General features: G+C 52.2%; 1 protein-coding gene across 2 annotated transcripts in view; it reads left to right on the top strand.

The window, feature by feature from the left end:
- Positions 1 to 23,407, top strand: part of PLXNA4 (plexin A4) — a 608,757-nt gene that overhangs the window by 233,455 nt on the left and 351,895 nt on the right. For both annotated transcript variants that reach the window (XM_067747050.1, XM_067747052.1), the window contains 2 exons: positions 470 to 1,722; positions 18,238 to 18,420. In XM_067747050.1, coding sequence (XP_067603151.1) covers positions 470 to 1,722; positions 18,238 to 18,420 — 1,436 coding nt within the window. The remainder of the gene's footprint in view (positions 1 to 469; positions 1,723 to 18,237; positions 18,421 to 23,407) is intronic.

The following is a 23,407-nucleotide window of genomic DNA, read 5'->3' as shown; positions in this document are numbered from 1 at the left end:
GCACCTAACCAGGCCCCAGGGCAAGGAGCCTGCAGAGGTATAGTCCCTACAGGTCAGCCTCCTGGGCATGGAGAAGGGTGGAGAGCAGATCTGGAGGGGCAGGTGGAAGATGCCCCGCACTGAAGGGTTTGTTGAGATGAAATGAGGGTCTCTGGGAGGTGCTGGACAGCGGCTGATGCAAAGTCAGCCATTCTGGGGGCATCATCATCATCATCACCGTTACCATTGTCGTTACTGTTGCTAATATTATTACTAGTACTATTACTGAAGTGCCCTCCTGCTGCCCCCCAGCTTGGGCACTCATACCCACACACTGGGGACTGGCTCCCTTGGCCCCAGCGTCCCCCATTGCAGGTCTGTTTCAGCGTATGCAGGATGCTTTGAGGGCCCAGCTAGACAAGCTGTGGGGTGAAACTAAGCCTCTGCCTTTGTCAACCAGCATCACGTCTTTCCTTCCCCCCCCCCGTAGGGAGCCTGTACTCCTCCCTCGACACTGCTGTGCTGAGTGTGACTGTGACCCGAGGACACATCTCTGAAATGAAAGCCATGCCTTGGAATTGGACCTGCCTGCTCTCCCACCTCCTAATGGTGGGGATGGGCTCCTCCACTCTACTCCCCCAGCAGCCACCCCTGCTGCCCCAGAAGCGGTCTTTTGTCACGTTCCGCGGGGAGCCCGCCGAGAGCTTCAACCACCTGGTGGTGGACGAGAGGACAGGGCACATTTATGTGGGGGCCGTCAATCGGATCTACAAGCTCTCCAGCGACTTGAAGGTCCTGGTGACCCACCAGACTGGGCCGGACGAGGACAACCCCAAGTGCTACCCTCCCCGCATTGTCCAGACGTGCAACGAGCCCCTGACCACCACCAACAATGTCAACAAGATGCTCCTGATAGACTACAAGGAGAACAGGCTGATTGCTTGCGGGAGCCTGTACCAAGGCATCTGCAAGCTCCTCAGGCTGGAGGACCTCTTCAAGCTGGGGGAGCCTTTTCACAAGAAGGAGCACTACCTGTCGGGGGTCAACGAGAGTGGCTCTGTCTTTGGGGTGATCGTCTCCTACAACAACCTGGATGACAAGCTCTTCATTGCCACGGCTGTGGACGGGAAGCCGGAGTATTTCCCCACCATCTCCAGCCGGAAACTGACCAAGAACTCAGAGGCGGATGGCATGTTCGCATATGTCTTCCACGATGAGTTTGTGGCCTCGATGATCAAGATTCCTTCGGACACTTTCACCGTCATCCCCGACTTTGATATCTACTACGTCTACGGCTTCAGCAGCGGCAACTTTGTCTACTTTTTGACGCTTCAGCCTGAGATGGTGTCTCCCCCTGGCTCCACCACAAAGGAGCAGGTTTATACGTCCAAGCTCGTGAGGCTTTGTAAGGAGGACACGGCCTTCAACTCCTACGTGGAGGTCCCCATTGGCTGTGAGCATGGCGGGGTGGAGTACCGCCTGCTGCAGGCCGCCTACCTGTCCAAAGCTGGGGCCGTGCTCGCCCGGACCCTCGGGGTTCGCCCAGAGGACGACCTCCTCTTCACCGTCTTCTCCAAAGGCCAGAAGCGGAAAATGAAATCCCTGGACGAGTCGGCCCTGTGCATCTTCGTCCTGAAGCAGATCAATGACCGCATTAAGGAACGGCTGCAGTCCTGCTATCGGGGCGAGGGCACGCTGGACCTGGCCTGGCTCAAGGTGAAGGACATTCCCTGCAGCAGCGCGGTGAGTCCGGGGAGGGCCTGTGGGCCGGGGTGGCACGGTGTCGAGACCTAGGCTGTGGCCTCCATGGGGTGTGAATCAACTGTCCCATTTTGTAGATGAGACAAGTATATCCCACCTCTGGGTCTCACTGGACTCGGATGATCACCAGCTCAAGCATGCTGTGACCATGGCACTGAGCTTATAAGAGTCAGAGCTGGAGCTAAATGTAGATTTCCTGTCGGCACTTTCCTCTCTTCTGGTTGGCTCACTGGCTGTAAGAGGAGGGGCTGGAATAGGCGGAACTGTGTGCCATAGATGCCACGTGCACCAGCCGTTCTTGAAGGCTGCGCTGTCGTATGCGGTGACTTGAGAGGCGTACCCACCTTCTTACCAACCATGCTGCAAATCGCTCTCCTGGGAGCTTAGGATAAAAACAATAGGTGGTGGAGGCAGAGCTTAGAGTAAAACCAGTACTGGGAGTAGGGAGGCAGTCATTTTACACTTGGGGTAGATGTAGAACTTCAGGAGAGGTACGTTTCTGGCCCCTTGCGTATCCTTAGGTAATGGGAAAATAAGATCAGAAGAAGTAGGGTGAGAGTCCAGTGAACAGAGAGGGGAAAACAGTTTTCTAAGCTTGCTTAGAAAACTATTTATCAAGTATCTTCTGTGTGCACAGTCTCATGGAAGAAACGTGTCCAGAGCAGCCATGGAGCAGTGCTGGGTGACAGAGGGCTGAAGGAAACCAGGGGGCGGGGAGAATGAAGGGTTGGTTTAGGAGGCCTGCCCAGGGCCCGTGAGCCCTGAGGGACAGACCGGACCTCAGAACTGCTGGGCAACCACCAGTGCCACGGGAGACACAGCCTCCTGCCTCTCCCAACATAACTCACTTGTGACCCAATGTGAAAAGCACCTGCCTTTCTGTGGCTTGACTTCTGTTCATCTTCATTGTTTTTTTCTCAACCATTCTTAACGTGACTTGGAAGGTTCAGCTCTTGGCATCTTCTATGCCCTGTGTCACTTTCCTTTCCCTTTTTCTTTTTTATTGTCCAGTTGAAAAATTATGAACCTAGTTGGAGAAAATCTATCCTATAGTCTCAATGTAGGGAGAAGAAAGGATAATTCAGTCATCAGGTAGAGGTATGCACGTGCATGGATGTGATTCTTGACTCCTAGTCAAACTTTGGTGGAATTCCATATTAGGAAAATGTACTTGGATTGATTTAAGAAGTGCAAGTTTCTTTTCATGCCAAGCAGACCTCAGAGGGCACTGGCACCCACACCTCCAGCACGCGGTGAGGCCATTCCTCCGGGCAGTGGGATTTGGGGGAGGGGAGAGGGAGGAGAAAGAAGGAACTCACTTGTGCCCCAAGGTTTCTCTTTGGTGCCCTAGCATTTAGGCTCAGGCTGTTTTCTAGTGATGAGTTTTCCAGTTACCTGGGCTGATACTAAAAGATGCCATTTCTTCTTGGGGGTTCTGGAAAGCCAGGAGACCCCTAGTGTCACAAAGGAAATGGGAGAGGCACCCGGCGCCAAAGAAGGAAGCAACACGTTGACCATCATTTCCAGGCCAGGGAATTGAGGGGAGTCCCCTGATTCTGCTGAGCCCTAGCAGGTGACATATCTTTTGGAGGCTTTGGTTTGGGCAGTAGGTGATCCACTCAGGAGAGTCTGTGAGACTAGTTTATGAACTTGGGGGTCATGCACTGCTCCCACATGAAGGCAGTGAATGACAGGCCAGGTGCTGTGCTTTGTGTATGTATATTACACACTCAGACGTAGGTCCCTGGGGAGATGCCCTAAGAGTGTTGGCATGGGGAAGGTGCCCAGAGATCCCTTGGTCTTTACCTTCATTCTGAGGCCCAACAACTTGAATGAGTTGCCCCAGGTCATAGAATTTGTGAGTGAAGAGCAGAGACCGCATTTGAAGAGAACCACCACCCCCCTTGCCTCTCACCACCACGCTTGCACACATGCACATACATACACACTCCTACACACATGCATGTGCACGTACACAAGAAATACCCTCACAAGCACTCACATATACACCTGTGTTAGAAAATAGCAAGTTGATGCTGTGTGCTTACTAAACAGCTAGTTCTTTTGAGACCAGAGAGATTGGCTATTTTTGCTGCAGAAAACTTGCTCCAATCCTGTCTTTTCGGGCAATGCTTTTGGGAGTAAAATCAGCTGCGGAGATCAGCCTGGCTGCCCATGGGCAAGCATTTGCTCCCTGCCACAGTACAAAAAGCAAAGTTCATCACGGGAGTCTGCAGAGCTGCAGGTCCTAACATCCGCCTGGCGGCCTTGGAGAGAACAGAGGGAAGGCAGCTTTGCAAGACAGGCTAATGCCAGGACTGGGAGTAATGGAGCCAGATAACAAGCTTTTGATTTTTCTTTGGGCTTTAATTAGCCTTTTCAAGTTCGAGGCAAGTTCAGGGCTGAGAGCAGAAAGGAGGAGGCCAGAAACTCCGCACAGGGCTGGGGCTGTCTCCCCAGCCAGTCTAAAAGGCCACACCAGCTTTTAATGCACAGTATCAGTTTCCTTTGATTCAGCCCACACTCGAGTTAGTTTGCTCTGGGGCTCGGCTACGGTTCTTTTGGCCTCAGCTCAGACCACGCAGGCCAGGCTCCTGGGTGTCCCCGTTGAGGAGCCCTCACAGGCACAGTGTTTGCAAACCCAGCTTTTCCTGCACTCATTCATTCACAAGACCGTTGGTTTCCTTTCCTTCTTGCCTTCTTACCTTGAGGCAGGGAGGGGTGAGATGAATTCTAGAGTTCTTTTCTGCCCCTGAGTCCAGGATTCCCTTGAGGCCTGGGAAGGGGAACCGATTCTCAGGTGGCCTCTGTCCTGCGGCGTTTCAGCTGCAGGAGAGTGGGGGAGGGGAGCATGAGGCCCAGGAGGCTGACTTTAGGACTTGTTTTTTGTAGGGTTGGGTGTCCCTTGTGGGTTTTGTCATAGTTACAACCCAAAGAGCTTGAAAAGTGGTTCGTTTTAAAACTGAGATATAATTGACATGTAACACTATATTAGTTTCAGGTGTACGGCATAATGGTTCAATATTTGTATATATTGCAAAATGATCACCAGAAGAGCCTGTAGTTAACATCCATCACCATACATAGTAACACATTCTTTTGCTTATGATCGGAACTTTCGAGATCTACTCCCTTAGCAACTTTCAAATATACAATACAGTACTATCAACTATGTCACCATGCTGTACATTACATCTCCAGGACTTATTTTGTATCCGGTATTTTGTACCTTTTGCCCAGTGACTCATTTTTATTGTGCTCCTGTTGTCCTAGTTCCCTAAGCTAGAATGCTTGTTCCATGGTGCTCTTCAGGCCTTTCTGGTCTCTTCATTTCCTGGGATTCACATTCCTTCCCCTGAACTCATGCCTCCAGGACTCCGAGCAGGTAGTAGTATGAGCCCTGAGGCTCCACCCCCTCACCAGGTCCCAGCTGTGTTTGGCTGTGTTCAGGGAAAATGGGGTCGGAGCCTGCCATGCATGGGGCGTTGGTGGAGCCACGTGGTGGCCCACAGCCTGGTGACCAGCTGCGGGGAGAAGCTTTGGGCTGGGAACCTGGAGCCTCGATCTGCAGGCCCCCAGGGAGCAACCTGTTGTCTTTATTCCAGGAGAACCAGAGAGGCTGGCTGAGCCCCTATCACAGATAAGGGCCAGCCGGCCAGGAGTGTCTTCCTCTTGGGACTGTGTCCCTGTGAACATCAGCGCATGTTGCAAAGGAAAATCCTGGAGTGGGCGTTGGGTGTAGAGGCTGGGGAAGCAGCCCAGGTGTTTGCTGGTTCTTGGGGGAGGGGGGGATGGAAGCAACTTCTAGTTTTGCCTTCTGGGCCTCTGCCGTCGCGGAGCGCAGGCTCCGGACGCGCAGGCTCAGCAGCCATGGCTCACGGGCCCAGCCACTCCGCGGCATGTGGGATCTTCCCGGACCAGGGCACGAACCCGTGTTCCCTGCACCTGCAGGTGGACTCTCAACCACTGCGCCACCAGGGAAGCCCTACCATTCTTTCTTGTGTTCTGTTTTTTCCCAGCTTGGATGGAAAGAGGTATCCAAGAACAAATGGGCTGGCGTCTGAAAATTACTCTAAGGACCTCAGGAGGGCCTGTGCAGAAGGAGGGTCCTAGAGGGATCAGCCAGGGCTCCTCCAAGTGTGTCTTAGGACTTGGGAGACTGTAGATCAACCTAAGGCCTTTTGCTGGTGAGCATCCAGGGTGGGCATAAGAATAATGATGTAATTTCTTTGTTTCTGCTGCTCAACCCTGAGATGGTCTCTATCTTTGGTGCCTTGGAAGGCTGCTATCCGGGGTCCCCAAACCCTCTGTCTGCAGAGCAGTGACAATTGAGACAAGGAGCTCACAGCCTGAGGCTCTTGTCGTGTGCCACGGCCCTGAGCAGGCCAGGGCGACAGCTCTCAGCCCTTTTCTGGGAGCCCCGACACTCCTGACCTGCAGTGGGACTGCTGGGCTGGAGGCTGTGCTGTTGAGGCCCAAGGCTCTTGTGTTCTATGCGGGCTGAGAGGCCCGGTGTCCTGGAGGCCCCCGGGCATGGCTATCTATATCTCCTCACCCTTTCTTCAGCCTTTGGGGTCACCTCACAGGACACTAGCCCTTCTGCCTCCAAATGAGTTAATGAATGGATGAAACTCTCATTAGGCCCTTGGCAATGTACCCTCTCCTGGTTGGTGCCAAGAATCATGACATGACATCAGTCTCCAGGAGCCTAGGAGTCCAGGAGAGGGACGCATCCAAGTGGGTCATTACAGCCTGTGTGACGGGAACGAGGGCTGTGGCCATGAGAGTGGCTGTCACTCACGCCACTTAAGTCTTCCCTAAGTTTGGAACCAGTTGAGAAACGGATGTAGGAGTCAGGCAGCATCAGCTTTAGCGCTGAGAAGCCTGGATGAGCAAAAATCAGCTGCTTAATCGCCCCCTCAAGACTCGAACTTGGAACTTAGAAGATGTCGGTCCGTGGGACGGAGACTGTCACCTGAGTGACCGCCTCACCCCTGTCCAGCCTCGGTAGCGGGGACAGAGGGTGGTGGCCTCCGAGCCGCCCCACAGTCCCCCTGGGCAGTCCGTGTGGTGCCTGACAGTTGACAAAGGGCTTCATTGCCTCCTCTTCTCTCAGCAGCTCTCAGGGTAATAGGAAAGGCAGACATCCTGTCCAGTTGAGGAGGTGGAGAGACGGAAAAGTCAGGTATTTCACTGAAGGTCATGTAGTTGGTGGACTAGAGCCTTCTCTGCATCCTAATTCTCAGCCAGGTGCTCTTCCCGCTGGTGTTTCTGCATGACGCAGCGGTGGCACCTGGGCTGGGATGACTCACGGCGCGGGGCCGTCTGGCATTGCAGGGCGTTTGCCTTGCTGGGCCCTGCAGCACGAAGTACCAGCGGCACTGGGCTCCGCAGTCACTGCGGGAACTAGGAAACCCCTCACATTTCCAGAAGCCCCTGACGGAGAGCCATTGCCAGGCCAGGGGCCTGCCTGAGTTCAGGGTTTACTCACCGGCCCTGCTCAGTCTCGCAGGGTTCACAGAGGCACCCGGGACCGAGCTTTTTGTCGGGGAGTGGGAAAGGAGAACCCCGTTTGTGTGTGCTGTTGCTGTGACTCATACCCATGGCTCTCCGGCAGGGCAGCCCTGGGAGGAGACAGGGTCACCCCCTGGACGCGGGCTGGCCTCCCAGCCCAGCCTGGATGGTCACGCCGTTCGGTCTGGCGCCTGGGATCCTGAAACTCCACCAGAGTGCGTATCCGGAATGGCCAGGCAGCCACCCCAGGCTCCGGGTGCCGGTTTCTGCCCATCTGCTCGGGCTGTTTTCTTTTCCTGTCAGCAGGAAGTGCAGCTCTGACTGGATGGGTATGTCCTGTTGTTTGTGGCGCGAGGCAGGCCTTTCTCTTTCTGCTCAGCGGCAGTCCTCTCTCGGACCAGGAACTTCTGCTCCTGTCTCCCCCATCCCTCCTTCCTCAACTCCAGTTCACTTCACACACCACGCACACACGCGCGCGCACACACACACACACACACACACACACACACGGCGGCCATTAAACATGCACCGCATACACCACACTCAAGTCCCAGTGACAGCACACATCACAAATCTCCTTCCACATCAGCCCAAGCCCTCACCCCTCACAGCCCATTGACCCCACACTCCAGACTTGTGTTTTAGCGGTGGGTTGGGAGGTGCTGCCGTATCACAGACCCTGTCTTTATTCAAGTTCCCCCCTCCCCTTGAGATGGCTCCTGTTCCAGGTATTCAGGTGGAAAGGACACCCACCTCTTTCTCTTTGGCCCGCAGAATTTGCGATTAAAGTTGCATCTCAGCCACACGTGGTGCTTTGGGGTCCAGGATGGTGGCTGAGCCCTGGGTGATGTGCTGGGCCTGATGAGAGGAAGGGCTTGAGGCTGGCCTCCTAGGCTGGGCGTGACCTCCCAGGACACCACCCTGGAGCCCACTGGGCCAGCAGGGAGGGTGATGAGACCCAGGAATCACATCTGCAGACCATTAACACAGACAGCTGCCACGACCTCAGAGCGGGGTTTACCAAGCAGCGCTTAGGATGTGAGGCCGGTGATGCCGTGTCCTAACACCGAGAGAACAACTTCATGAAGCCCTGCACAGAGGCGTGCACCCCTATACACGCACCCACGTGTGCACACGCATCCTCTCTGCTCTGGATATATGAATCACTTTCTCATGGTGTCTGTTCCCTGTCATTTCTGTCTGTCTGTCGCTCTCTCTGCTGTGTTTCACTCTCTCACTTACACTCACACTCTGTGCACAGTCATCCCTGAGGCTCCCTCTTTCTGTGATTTATCCTCCCTCACTACACACAGCAGCTAACACAGCGAGATTTCTCTCCCGTGTACACACACGCTCGCGCACACACACACACACCCCGCCCCCGCCCCCCCCCCCCCCGCCCCAGATGGTGTGCGACAGCCCAGCCCAGATTGGCAGCCAGGCCTCTCATTCAGTCAGCACACAGACTGGCCTGACTTATCCATCCAGATCTTCATTTCTGGGCCTTTCCTTTAATTCCCGTCATCCTCACAGGGTGGCGTCTTGGCTGGGATGCTGGCCTGGGAGCTTGGGCCTCTGAGTCTCAGCCAGGTCCAGCTCGTGAGAGATCACTGAGCTGGTGAGCGGTTTCCTTTTTGCTTTAAATTATACATTTCACCTTCTAGAAGGAGGTGATAAAACAATATCCCTTTAATAAAGTCTGCTGAGACTCCTAGGGAAAGAGAAATGCAGAGACATTAATAAATGATGATTGTCACAGAGCACCTTATATTTGTAGAACACTGAAACATCTCATAGCATCATCAATGTGGTCTCCTTTGGTTACAGTAACCACCTGATGAGACAGAAAGAGACTTAATAATATTGCTGTGATTTCATACTGATATTTTTTCTTCACCAATACCTGCTTTTGAGAGATTTGGGCTGTACCTAACCCAGATGTTATGTTCAGAATCCCAGGCCTGGAGCGTGCCCCATCCGCCTTCTCTGCCATCCAGCACGTGTTATGAATGCTAAGTTAAGGCCTTTGAAGGAGAGGATACATCTCCAGCCAGATCCTCCCTGCTGTCACCTTCACGTGCCCCTTAGTTTTTGTGAGACAGAAGGGAATGACTACACGTTGGCACACGGCGCTTGCTTCATTTCATTAACAGAGTTAGTGGAGAGCAGGAAAAAAGACAACTCGCGGAGTTCTCCACTCGGCCTCTCAATTTACATTTTTTTCCTGGTGGATGGGGCCCCGCATGCTGTCCATGTGTTTGAAACGGGATCAGCGGGGGAGAAGAAAGCCCACATCTTTTCCCAGTCTCGGTGTCATTACTGTGTCTCTGTCAGCGTTCCAAAATATAATGGGATTTGTTCAGTTGATTTATCCTGCGTGCAGGCAACATTATCCAGACCCACACTCGGGCCTGAGGAGCAAAGAGGGGAAGATGCACAGCAACGAGAGTGGGGCTAATAAAATTTATTCCTGCTAACAAGGGAATGACCTACCCCATAATTCAGCCTGGCCATCGGGACCACTGTTTCCCAGTGCCCGCTAGAAAACACACAGACTTAATCATTGTGGTGTGCCCTGCTCCAATTACAGTCCTGGTGGCAGCTGAGTTTGTCTGCAGTAGACAGGGAGAGAAGTGGGAACGTGGGATTGATGGGCTGGGTGGGATTTCTTTGCCCTTGACAGGCAGCCACTGGGGACCTCTGAAGCTTAAGGTACAAAAGGAAAGGGACAGCACCCGAGTGGGTTTTGCTTGGAACCATTCCAAGGCCTTCCCTGGTCTTTTCCAGGGGCCCAGCTTTGGCTTCTGGACTAGTCCCATCACGGAGGTCACCTGCAGAACTGGGCTAGGGAATTTTCATTCCTGTTTCTTTTGCTTGGCCTGCCTGTATCTCCAGTCATGGTGTCGTGGCCCTCAGTCCTCACCAGAGGGAGGAACGCAGGGCTCTCGGCAGCTGAGCTAATGAGGAGCAGGTCAGGGGTTCAGTCCCTGGGATCCTGTGCCCGCTATGCTCAGCATCTCCTAGGAGCGGTGCATGGCTACGGCTCGCTACTGGTTACACTCTGGACTGCAGAGAGGGTGCTGGGCTTAATGCCCGTCTCTTGGGAAAACAGCTCAAATTAGTGGCATTAGTTTCCTATTAGAAGGATAGGTTGTTATCATGATGAGTGAGTGACCACGTAGATGACCTGTATTTTGGTACCCACCCTTTTGAGTTGCTTAGAAACAGGGCGCGTGGCTCTTGGGAATCTTGGGTGCGATTTGTCGCGTTCTTTCTCCAACCCCGAGGCAATTTTCATGAAGCCCCTTCAATAACATGTTGGTCTAACTAGGTTACTGTGGCTGTGGTCTGCTGGCTTCCCCTCTCTGTCTCTGCACACTCATTCCCCCTACAATCTCATTGAAAAAGACACAATAAAGAACCGTTCTGAGATAATGCATTAGTGATTAAGTGGAGGAGGCCTCCTTCCCGCTCATTTCCTGACGTCTGGGCTCACAGCCGAGGTGTAGGGCCGACCTTCACCTCTGTCGGGGCTTCTCCATCTTTGAAGAGAGTTTAACCACCTGGGGTCAGCACGGGCCATGGGCAGAGCTTCGGGGAGGGTTAGAAATCATAAGAGCGGGAGGAAAGTTTATGCAGGACAGTGAAGCAGTCAGAGGGTGGTACCGTCCAAGTTTTGGGATCTCTTTCTCTGTTACAGAAACGAGCACTCAGGCACGTGGGACTATTTTATGGAGTAACAGGCTTTCTGATGAGAGTAACCTCAAGCCAACCAGGGCCTCCCCACGGGGTTCCTCCCTCCCTGAAGGCTCTCTCTGCTTCCCTCCTGCCCTGCCGTCAGACGGCACACAGAGCCATACACAGTGGGCATCAGACCCTGGTGCGTTGATGAACACCTTGGGGTCAGCGGTTCTATTTGACATCTGGCCCCAATAAGTGGGAGATCATTATCTTCCTGTACCGCAGAGATTTACATCTGGGGTCTGTATGTAGACATGAGCTACTACACTTACCTGATCAATATCTCCCTTTATAAAGAAATCCCACATGTGAAATTCACTGCGGAGGTCTGCTCTGGTCAGCTCCCGGGGTGTGTGTGTGTGTGTGTGTGTGTGTGTGTGTGTGTGTGTGTGTGTGTGTGTGTGTGTGTGTGTGTGTGTGTGTGTGTGTGTGTGTGTGTGTGTGTGTGTGTGTGTGTGTGTGTGTGTGTGTGTGTAATTAATTAGTGGGAAGATGTTTGGGACATGAATCTAAGGACTGCTGAGCATGAATCTAAAGACATTTTCTTTTCCACGTCAGCAGGCACCTCATGGGCTTCCACCTTCTTTTTCACCTAGCTTGTATTTCTTTTCTAAACTTCAGCTCTCACTTTGCTTTGGGATAGGTCAGCCCAGGAAAGGAGGAATCCCACTCTGATGACTAGCCAAGGGCCTCCTCGGGATGGGAGAGGTAGTTCCTCCCAGAGATCACAGAAGGGTGGAGGGCTTATCCTGGACAGAAGAAAAGGAAGCAGGCACTGTCCCAGAGCAGCCTCTCATCCTGACAGTAGGTTCCCTGATCCTGGAATTGGTTCCTTTGGGGCCACCCTCTAGCAACTTGGAGGAAGCCTCCATGTAATGCCAGTTTTTCCATCTAGTCTGGGAATGTGATAGGTCATGAGGGGTCATTTTACTCTCTAAGCCTCAATTTTTCTCTTCTGTAAAATGGGGCTGTTGAATTCTAAGATCTTAAGTCATTTTCCTCTGAAATAGCACAATGTGTGAAAGCTTGGCCATGCACTGTCCTGGACAGAGAACCCAGAATTGAGCCCCAGTGTCACTTCTTCCTCGAAACCCTGCTGCTCCCCTCTGCAGTTGTGGCCCTGCCCTCTGTCCCCACAGCGCCAGGTGCATAACTGAAGCTGGGCATACACGGCCTCGTCTCGTCATGGACCCGGTCTGTCTCCCCCACTGAGAAAGGGACAGAAACGGAGATGTTTTCATCTTTATACTGTTGGGTTCTCACCTGGTGCTTGGTACCTAGTAGGTCCTTCTAAACATTCTTAAGCGAAGTAATAAATGAAGAACAGTAAGTAGCGTTGTCTTCATTTAGTGCTTCAGTTTCCCCTGATGGAAGCAGGGAGTTCCAGTAGCCTAAGAGACCAAAAGTTTGATGGAAAAAGGCCCAACTGAAGGCCCCACAGTGGGTGAGCTCGGAAGGTCTCTGATGCCTTCTCCCCCCATAATGGTATGACCTCCCAGCTTCAGGGGTGGGCGCAGGGGTGCTCAGGATCCTCTGCATGAGGCTGGATGCCACTTTTGCCTTCAGGGAGGGCTGGAGAGCCTGTTTGCTCCCTGATGGAAGGACTCCTCTCTCTTCAGGAGCTGCCCATGAGCAGTGGGAGGACCAGGTCTGACTTCGTATTTTCCATCCTGGGCTCAGAGGCTGCAGCTGCCGGCCCAGAGCAGTCGGCGGCTGCAACCCCTGTTGGAGGAGTCGGCTGCACTTGTCCATCCCTGCAGGCTCATCTGGTTAGCCTCCTTTGGATCAGTTTGGGATATTTGCAAACAGTGGATGCCGTGGGTGAGAGGGGCAGCCTGTGGCTATGGAAGAGACCGGGTCCCGGAGCTGAGCTAATTGGCCCACAGGGGGATGGACCTGGTGACCTTTACCTCATTAGCGCTGCTCTTGGACCACTGAGCCTGGCCAAGTTCTGATCTTTCCATAATAAGGACTCCATGTGGGGTTTCTGCAAAGGTGGGGCAATGAAGGGCAGGGCTACAACAGCTCCACCTGGCACGGCGGGTGCATCAGGAACCAGGCTGGGGGCCACGCTAGATGGGAGGAGGAGTAATCTCAGAATCAGTTTCCTGCCCCACCTCATCACCCAAGGCCTACAGGATGGGTTGGCACAGGGTCGGAGGGTGGTGCCCTCATTGTCTCCCAGGTCTGCCCCCTTCTTCAGCCCTTCTCAGAGGGTCTCCACAGAGACCACCAGACACTGCGGGGGCCCTCGGGTGGCTGCTTTGCAGCTCTGCCCTGGAGCCCGTGGAGACTGCGGAGGAAGGATGCTGGCAGCATTTAAAATCCCCTTTCCGTGGAGATGATAGAGTTTTTCAGAGTGCCAGTCTCTCTGCAGAGTGGGAGCAATTTCCCTGTAATTGGTAAAGTAACCGTAACTGCTCTGTCATTTGAATGTAGCGACACGTAATTGCATGGTAACCTTTGCCGCGAGGGAAGCACGGTGAGCTGTGAGATCGTAATCCGGGGTGTCAGCTCCGGCTCCCCACGCCACCTCCACCACGACTGCTCGGCTCGGGGGGCTGCCGTGGGCTCCTCCCCCCAGATCCAGTGGGTCCTGCTCCAGTGGTTACGCTTGTCACGTGCCGTTCTCTCCTGGGCCGGTCTGTGGCACCCTCAGCAAGGAAGGGACGCCTGTGGTGATCTAGGAGGGTGCTTCTTACTAAAGCGCTGGGAAGGGGTTAAGGTACAGATCTCTGAGCCCCACATCCAGAGTTTCTGATCCAGTAGATCTGGGGCGGGGCCCGAGAATTCGCATTTCTGATGAGTAGCGCAACTCTTCTGGATCTTAAGAGTATTTCTCTGCTCCTTCATTCAGCCTCATTGGCCTGATAGATCTCTAGGAAGTACCACCTTTGCTATTTCATCTTGGTAACATTAGCCCCTTTAATCTTGATCACACCTCTACGAGGTGGATATCATGAATTTCCCCAAAGACGCTAAGACTCACAAAAGTTATCTGAATTGTCTAAGGATGTGACCGACAGTAATAAGAGCTAACACTCTCTTAGCACTTACCAAGTGCTAGACATTGTTCTACATGTATTAGTCATTTGCTCCTCGCCACAGCACCAGGAAGTATATGCTATTATTATTATCCCTATACTACCCATGATAAACTGGGGCACAGAGAAGTTAAATACCTTGCCCAAGGTCACACAGCATTAAATGGTGGAGCTGGAATTCCAACCTAGGCATTCTGACTCTAGTTCCACAGTGCTAGCCACTGTGGGACTCAAGCCTTTATTTAGTCATCCATCCATCCATCCATCCATCCATTATCCATTTAACGTGTATGTCTTAACCTACTGTGAACCAGGAACCAAGCTAAGGATTCAGACATGGGTAAAACATAGTCCCATCCTTGAGCTTATGGTCCCTGGAATCCAGTGGATCACCAATCTTAATTTATGAGCCAGGTTCCCCATGAGGACATTTATGGAAAGCAGATTTGGGATCTTCTCGATGGGGCAGAAGGGACCCCAGAGGGTGTGGCCCTGTCTAAGGCCTTGAGGTCTATTCACAGGGTTGCCTACCACATATATTCCCATGCAGCAGACCCTAATTTCTTTCCTTGGTAAGAATGAAGCTGCTGTCTAATGAGTAAGCACTGTAGCAGTGGCCATAGCTCATCCGTGGGTATTTGTGGAGTGGCAGGGGAGAGGTGCAATCTGGGCCTGTGGGCCTGGTGGGCCCCTGCTTACAGCGGAGCAGCTCCTGGCTCCTCTGGCTGCCGCTCTAATCTTGCCGTTAAGGGGCCCAGGGGAGGGCTCGGCCAGGGCCAGACTCCCCCGTTGCCCAGGGTGGTCAGGAATCTGCACCAACCCTTACCCGTGGAAGGCTTTCGTCCATTAGCCTTCCCTTCCAGGGGCCTGGCATCTGCTCCCTACACCCCAGCCCCCGAGGTCTGCGGGCCCTGCGGGACTCTCCCTCCTCTCTCCTCTGCTCCCAGTGCGGTTATTACTCTGTGGCTTCAGCTCAAACTCAGCGGGTGGTGTCCTTAGAGAGCTGGGCTCTGGCCGGGGGGGTGTGCAAGGGCCACTCCCTGCCGCCATCCTACTTCTGTTCTGGGCAGGATTTCCATTAAAAAAATTAACATGAAATCCCACCTTACCTTAATGAAGGGCTCTCCGGTTCAGCCGGTGTCTTCACACCTGATATCTCACCTAGGCCTCGGGATGGGCCCGTCTTGCTATTTTACCGTCAAGGAAGGTGAGGCCCAGAGGACAGGAGCAGCTTGTGCCAAGATGTGCGGCTGGGAAGCAGCTCAGCTGCCTGTGAACGCGAGACCTGTGCTTTCCCCGACTTCAATGTTAAAACTCCCTCCCCTATGACCCCCGCTTTGAGGAAACGAGGAGTAAGCCCCTTCCCACCCCAGGCCATAGCCAGGGGACCTCAGCATCCACGCAGACCCGGGCTGCTCCTGGTCAAAGGCCTCCATCACGCTTTCATCACCTGGGGCCCCGCTCAGAGGGAGAAAATGAGGTACAGATGAGGCTGGGCGAGAAGCCATCGTCCCTGGAATCTCGGCCCCATGGTAGGAGCCCCAGTTGTCCCCTTTGCCTCATCTGAGCCTGATGACAATACCACGAGGTAGGCAATGCGGGGTGTACCTGTCAGGTACAGGTGAGGAACCCGAGACCTGCCTCCTGATGGGGCCTCGCAGGGAGCTGTCATGAGCTGAAACCAGCCGAGCCCTAGCTGCCAGGCCACCAGGCTGAGCTGTCCTCACTTCCTAACGATGAAAACATTCCTTACTTGGCCCCTTGACATGCAAGATGCCGCAGTGGCAGAGACTTGCAAGTCCCTGACTTTCTGCCTCTGAGCAAGCAGGGATTTAATGTGGCAACTGGCTGAATGCACACTCTCTTTTTGTACGTAGTTGTTTTTTATCTCGTGTTCTGCTCAGTGAAGAAGAATGGTATTTGGAAACTGACCACTCAGAAATGTAGTTTCGGGGGGCTGAGCGGCCTGAGCCTTATCAGGTCAATGAGGCGTGTATTTGTGCCTCGCTCCCTGCCTCAGTATCCCCTTGTGCGGAGCAAACAATCATTCGGTCTCACCTACTTGGAAAATGGGTTGTAATGGGTGAGGTCCTTTTGCTAATGGCAGAAGTCCCAGCAGCACAGTTTAGGGCCCAGAAAGTCCAGGATGAGGACTTCTTCTGAACCAGAGGCAGGAACATGCAAGGCCATGAAGATTCCTCAGCTGCCGTCTGAATGCTTGGCAGGTCACGGCAGTTACGTCCAGCAGGGAGAAAACACTGTCTGCCCTTGATCTGGATTTTTCCTTCCTCTCTTCTGTCCATCTCTTTCTCTCTCCACTCTGTCTCCCCCTAGCCCCATTTCCTCATTTTAGGAAAGAACCGTAAAGATCAGACTAGACCTTGAAAGTTTCCTCCCACCTTTGACTCCTATAGTTGTTTTTGAAGGGGTGGGGTGCGTTTGGTCCGGGTTATGGGGCCAGACCCTGCAATAGAGGCCAGAGGCAGTGCCAGCCGTGGCGCAGTCGTCTGCTCTGCACGTGGCCTGCACGAGCCCGCCCATGCTCTCTCCCTCCCTGCCCTGGCTGCTCCCACCACGATAAGAGGGAGGGTGTCGGTGCTCAGCACATTGTCTTCCCTGAGATGGACAGCACTGCTGGGAGAGAGCTGAGGGAACCCCCGCATCCCTGGAAAGCGCAGAGTTGGCCGGTTTCACGCAGCTCCACTGGCAAGAGCCTGCCTGCTGGTTCTCCAGATGCCTCTTCCTTTGGCTGGATTGAAGCCTTTAAAAAATGACACCTTGTATTTTATTTCACTCCTTTCTCTGCAAAGTCCTAAGATGTTTACAGGCATGAGCTCTATAGGCTTTATGGAAGCTCATCAAAAGGCAGAGGTTGTTTCCTTCATCTTTATAGAGTGGAAAATAAAAGCCCAGGGAGATGGAATGAGTCTTCTAAGAGCACACAGTTCTTCTGAGAAAAAAGGGGAAACCCAGTGCAGGATCCTAGCACCTCGGGGAGATCTGTGCCCACCCAAAGCTGCTCAGTGGAGGGCTCTGGAGGCCCCTCCCCAGCCATTGTCAAGGTCTTCTACACTCCCCAGTAGGACTCCCTAGCTGTGACCCTCTGCTTACATGGGGGTCCGGGAGCCTGGAATAAAACAGGGAGAATTTCAGCTAAAACACTGGGGGGTGGGGGTGGGCAGGGAAATGGGCCAGAGGTTTTTCTTGTTTCTTCCCTGACTGCTGAAATTGTCCCAGAGTCAGAAGCAAGAGTTGGGTCAGTGTGTCCCACAGGGTACCTGGGAAAACAGTCTCTTTAAGGGATGCTAAGAGGTGTTCCGGTCAAAAAAGTGGTTTAGGGAATAAAATGCTGAGAGAACTTTAAACACATTTCTTCCTAAGAAGACTTTACAGACCCTTCTTGTAACAATTAGGAATGTCTTACATGGTGTTAGAATGCACTGCGTTTCACTACGTCTCCCAAAGTTATTTGCCCAAAGAGCCCGTTTATGGTAGAATATCTTGTGGGACTGGGGTTCCGGTGGAAGACACTTTGGGAAATGCTAGTGAAGGTATGACAAGGTCAGGCTGCCTGCCCTCCTTTGCCGTGTTCTAAAAGAAGCAGAGAGCCTGAAATGGGACACAGTGAGGCACCTGCGGCCTGCTGAGTTCATCCACAAACCTTCCACTCCTCCTTTCCCCAACCGATTGTCTGTACGTGTCTCTGCCATGGTGTTGTCGCACATGTGTTAACATTTCTAGTTCTCTGTTCCACACGTTCGAGTCCTCGTCTGTGTGTCTGCTCAACAGTAAGTGTGTGGATGTGAAGACCTCGCCCCTCTCACTCCCCAGCAAGGCTGTCTGGAGCCCATGCTCATGGGTGCTGGCCCAGTGCTTTCCCAAGGGATGGTGATGATGGGCCATCTAAACTACCAAGATGGTGCCTGGAGGGGTTGGAGGAGGGGCAGAGAGACCACGGCGCATGGTGTAAAGAGACTCCAGGGATCTGTGACTTTTTGCCATGGTCCTGCAACCTACTTAGATGACTGTTGACAGGTTACCTAGTTTCTCTGGAGCTGAGTTTCTCATGTAATAAAGGAGGGATTTATAACAGGTGATCCATCTGTAAGGATTCTTCTAGCTCCAGAGTTCTCTGACTCAGTACCTCCACCCATTGCCCTGGTGCTCGCTTCTAATTTTTCTCCTCCTTCATTTTCAGCTCCTAACCATTGATGACAACTTCTGTGGCCTGGATATGAATGCCCCCCTGGGTGTGTCTGAGATGGTGCGTGGCATCCCCGTCTTCACGGAGGACAGGGACCGCATGACTTCTGTCATCGCATACGTCTACAAGAATCATTCTCTGGCCTTCGTGGGCACCAAGAGTGGCAAGCTGAAGAAGGTAGGACAAGGTGTAGTCATTTTGGTTCTTGTGGAGACAGCCTGTCCCCACCAGGATGGATGTTCTCTTGCATTCTTTTACTACCTTGGGCCTGGTTGGCAATGATACAGGTTTGAGCTAAGGGCTGTGTTGCTGTTGAGGTCGTCAGTGCTACTCTTGTCCTTCACGTGCAGGGTTGTTGTGGGACTCACAGCGGGTGAGTGTGTGGACCCATCTCTTGCGTTGGGCTGGTGTGCTCCTGAGAGGTGCGCGTCTCCAGGTTGCCAGGCCATTCTAAATATGGTGTATTCTGTCCAACTTGGGCTCATGCCCCAAGGCAATAGCTTTATGAGGCCTGGGTGGTTGTGGAGGATGGACAGGGGCAAGGGATATGCCTGTTCCTCCTGCTTCAGCCTTTCTGGCTGGTGCTCCATCTGGAATCCCTTCAGGGAAGCCGACAGAGGAAAGTGTCGTACCTGCTGGAGTCGCTGTTAGGGCTAAGAGCCAAGTCACGGGAGGGGAAACCCTGGGTGTTTTGGGGGCACAGAACTGCCCTAGGGGGAGTAGAACCGTGTGATCTGGGGACGTGAGTTTTCCTCCTCGTTCTCCAGAAGCTTGCTGGCTTCAGGGGCACTGGGTGGCCTTGGCCCGTCCGCCGTGTTGGGGGCCCCTATCTATCCAGAACTATTTTCTCGCCCACCTCTGCTTGGGTTCTCGTCTCAGTGAGTTGGTGCTGGCCCCATAGGGTGCCCTCCTTGTTGGAATAAAAGCCTTTCCAAGACTCTAGGCAGTAGGTCCTGTTTTCTGTTGGCTGATAATCATACTTGAGTCTTTTCCCTGGGAAATATTGATGACTCCGTGTGGAGGTCCTGCTTGTTTTAATTGGGCTTCCCTTGGAATTCACTGGACATTGTGTGATTCACATGGATAAAGTGGCGCTGCCTGATCTGAGGCTGAAGTTTGATGGCTGCTCTTCTCTTTGCTGTATTTGTGGGTGTTCGCTGGATGGTCAAGGGGAAGTGCTCTCTGCAAATCTAGGGACTGTGCCTGTTCTCCCATCCTACTGTGTGACAGCCCATTTCAGCACTTGTTTTTTTCTTTAGAGTGTACGTCTCTGTGGAACAGGCAGTGGGGCTGGATGGGGAGAGGTGGGGAGCAGAGGGTGTGGGGGTTGGGAATGTGCGTGGAACAGTTACATGCATAGCAGCTGGAAGAAGAAACATGTGTTGGGGAAACGCCGTGGCACGCTGCAAGGGTGATGCAGGCAACATGCCACGTGTCTGGGATTGCCCACCTCATCGTAGTGTGCTGCCTTCTGTGTCAAGTTAACAAACAATTTAACCATCATCCACATAGCTTTAAGAATTACATTTTATGGTCTGCCTTCTGTGAAGAATATATTAAACACAATTGAATGTTTTCTTGCCGCCTTGATCTTCTCGTTTAGATTATTACTCACATGTTGAACGGGGTTCGCGGACGCCCGGGGAAGATGCTGGGAGGTGTAGGTGTGTTGTGTTTGATCGCTGTAGCCTTCCCGGCTCTTCTTCTAGTGTACCGTGTCACTCAGCACTTCCAGATGCTGCCAGGAAGTACTGGTCCACATCAGCGCCTTTCTTCCTCCCTCAGTCTGCGGCTTCCAGCTTTCAGTGAGCTAGGAAATCAGATAACCAAGCTTGCTGAAATTGTGTCTGATAAGCCTCAGTATAAATCGAGGAGGGAAGTCCACGGGCTGTAGAGCAGGGACCGCGGGGACGTTTCCGTTAGCTGCTCAGATGACTTCATTCTTCACTAAGAGTCAAGGAATTTGATTTGCTGGCAAAGCGAAGTCTGAATACCGAAAGCCTTCCCACATGCAGTTCACACAGTGAAATGTCTTGACCTGCTTTGCTTGCCCTGATGGGTGAATAAGTCCTGTTGAGGGTAAATACGTAAGAAGGAAATTTGGGGTGCTTTAGCTCTTGTCTCTACGGAGCCCAATCTCAGTGCAAGGGAGAGGTGACTTCCTGCAATGTGCTGAAACATGCCCACCCCCTAAACTTCCTACCAGGTGCAGAGGATCCTTCACTTTCTGGCCAGACCGAGTAGACCCTGTAGGTTTTTTTTTTTTTCCCTGCTATTGTCTGAGCAGGTTGGTATATGGTGTCAGTGAAATAAACTTTGAAAATTCAGTGCACACAACAGAACAGAAAGTTGTTTTCTCTTGGCGACGGGGGGGAAGATGTTTCTTGGCCGTGGCTGCATCGTAAACCCAAGACGGTCGACTGGCAAATGTGTGCTCTTGGTCAGAGAGTGGACAGAGGCTCATGGGGGCTGGCTCCCTCTCCCCTGTGGAAGCCGGCCTCCTGATGGGAGGTGAGAGTGCAGCCCATCTCCATGAGTGTGGCCTGAGGACACCTCCGGGAGCTTGGGCAGGCCAAGTGCACACAGACATCCCTCATGGGGCAGGCTGTGGGCAAAGCCTTGCCTTGAAGTGTCCCCAGAGGTCAGCCAGGCCAGCAATGACAGGCAACCCCTGAGCGGGAGCCTTGGGACTTTATAAACCGTGGGCTGGCCTTTCTCATCTTTTACTTTGCGGGGGTGGGAGGGCTTATATAAGAACAGTTCTGTTTCAGCCACCTGGGACATTACATTTAATTTCCAGAACTATAGTGGGACTGGTGAAGCATAAACATTTGAGAGGTAAGACCAGAGGGTCACGTGGGGGCGGAATGAGCCAGTGGCCCTCCCGGGGAAAGCCAGGCCATCAGGGCAGCCAAACTTTCTGCTCCACGAGCTCTGAGCGGGAGCCTTTTTAATAGTTTAGCTGAAGCTCAGCTACCCTCCTGCAGACTCAGCACAGCTGGCCCAGGGGGACAGTCTGAGTTGGTAAAGGAAAGCCGGGCCGCCGAGTCTGTTGTTTGAAATAATAAAAAGCGAAACTGGCCAGTTTATTTATTTTTTCTAAACAATAGAATTTCCCAGCACCCTTGCTCGCTGAGCACCACTCCCCTTTCCTTGTAATAACTCTGCCTTGCTTTTCCAAGAGGTTATCAGGACCCCATTCACCTTTTGGGCAGAGGCCCAGCCATGAAAAGCTCTGGGACTGCAGGAGGACTTAGCAGGAAGTTTTGTGAGCTGCTGCAACCAGGGGGCGAGAATAATGGAAATCACACTGTCGCCGTAATTACAGAGCTGGTTTCTCTGAGCCCTGTAATAATCTCCCGTGTGTATCAAGGGCCTCGCGGAAGTTCTCTGCAAAATGACAAGGGACTCAAGGTGGGAAGGCTGGGTGGGAGGGGGTTGGGAGGTTTGCTAAGAGTAAGGGAGTTTACTGTGAGTTTCAGGGGTCCAGGAGCTAGACTGTAGCTATCCATGGGCTGCCTTCAAAATTACTGCCTTTTCATTTTGTTTGAAAGGTGTGGGTCCCCATCGTTTGCGACCTTGTCTCTGATGACCATAATTTCACTCCTTTAGTGCACACATCACATGAGGCAGGGGGAAAGGAGGTGAGGAAAGTACCAATTTGGACGTCTTATTTTTTCTGATGTGTGTGTGCCGCAGCTGGCATTGGCATCCTTTTCCATGGGCTGTTAAGAAATGTGGCACATAAATGCTCCAGTCATCAGGAGGTGCCTAGGAAGTTAGGAATAAGTCACAGACTATTGCAATTTCAACTATAGGGAAAACTCTTAAGGCAAACACCATCCTGATTTGCTTTAAGATGTCCGTTTAAATCTGGAAAACTTTGAACCGGCTTGGGCTAACGAGGTCAGTGTTGCCTCAGAAGGACGAGACCTCTTTGCTTGAATATTCCAGCCAGAAGTCCACCCTGCTTTCTCTGTCTCTGTTACATTTTTACCACTGAGTGATCATATTTTATGGCTGCTGTTCAGCAGTGAATTACTGCCTGACGTTAGGGGGAGAGTAATGTTCATTGTGAACCAAAACATCATAAACTTCTACTTGAGGTGTGCTTGCTCCTTTCATTTTGTGATTGCGTCTTTCCTGGGTGTTTGGTTAGGTTGAACTGCTCACACGAAGGGGCAGAACACTTGATGGATGTTGGTTAAGCGGAACCCTGGCTGGCCCTGCTAGTGGCTTGTCGTAGGATGCGCGTGTGTGCACATGTGAGCACACACATGGGCAAACCATGCCATACCAGCCCCTCTGGATAGGAATTGGGTGTGTGTCAGCATGGAGGGTCAACAGCAGTAGATGACACAAAGTCATTCTTCTTGGGACTTGTCATGCAGATTAATTCAGTCTTCCTAATTTTTTTCTCTTGAGCCTCTTTGAATTATTTTTACGTTTTGTTTTATTTTATTTTATTTAAATATAGTGGATTTACAGTGTTGTGTTAGCTTCAGGTGTACAGCAAAGTGATTCAGTTATACATATCTATCTTTTCTTTTTTCAGATTCTTTTCCCTTACAGATTATTACAAAATATTGAGCGTAGTTCCCTGTGCTATGCCAGTAAGTAGCTCCTTATTGGTTATCTATTTTATATATAGACGTATGTATACACTAATCTCAAACTCTTAATTTATTCCTCCCCCGCCTTTCCCCTTTGGTAATAATAAGTTGTCTATGTCTGTGGGTCTATTTCTGTTTTGTATATAAGTTCATTTGTATCCTATTTTTAAAAGATTCCACACATAAGTGATACATATGATATTTGTCTTTCTCTGTCTGAGCCTGTTTGAAATGGATCTGCTCATGTTCTGTAGGCCCTGACTGTGGGTCCAGAAAGGCAACCAGCCAGAGGTGGAGGGAGACCCACCTGAAGCTGTGTCGTTCTGAACATAAGTTCTCAGGAATGGGTGCTGTGTGTATGTGTCTCCGTAATGCTTGAGTCACAGAGCAATACCAGATCAGAGATGCGTGGCCCCTGCCCTGCAACGTCCTCAGTGTATCTGAGAATTCTCCTTAACATTCACCTGGAAATTTAAATCAACTTTAACTAAAAAGAAATTCATGCCCCATAAGGCTCTCCAGATGGCTGGAGGCATCACAAAATCCAATAG

Source organism: Pseudorca crassidens, chromosome 8 (genome assembly GCF_039906515.1).
Source record: "Pseudorca crassidens isolate mPseCra1 chromosome 8, mPseCra1.hap1, whole genome shotgun sequence".
Taxonomy (NCBI): Eukaryota; Metazoa; Chordata; class Mammalia; order Artiodactyla; family Delphinidae; genus Pseudorca; species Pseudorca crassidens.
Note: the sequence above shows the minus strand (reverse complement) of the source record. Positions and strands in the feature narration are given on the sequence as shown.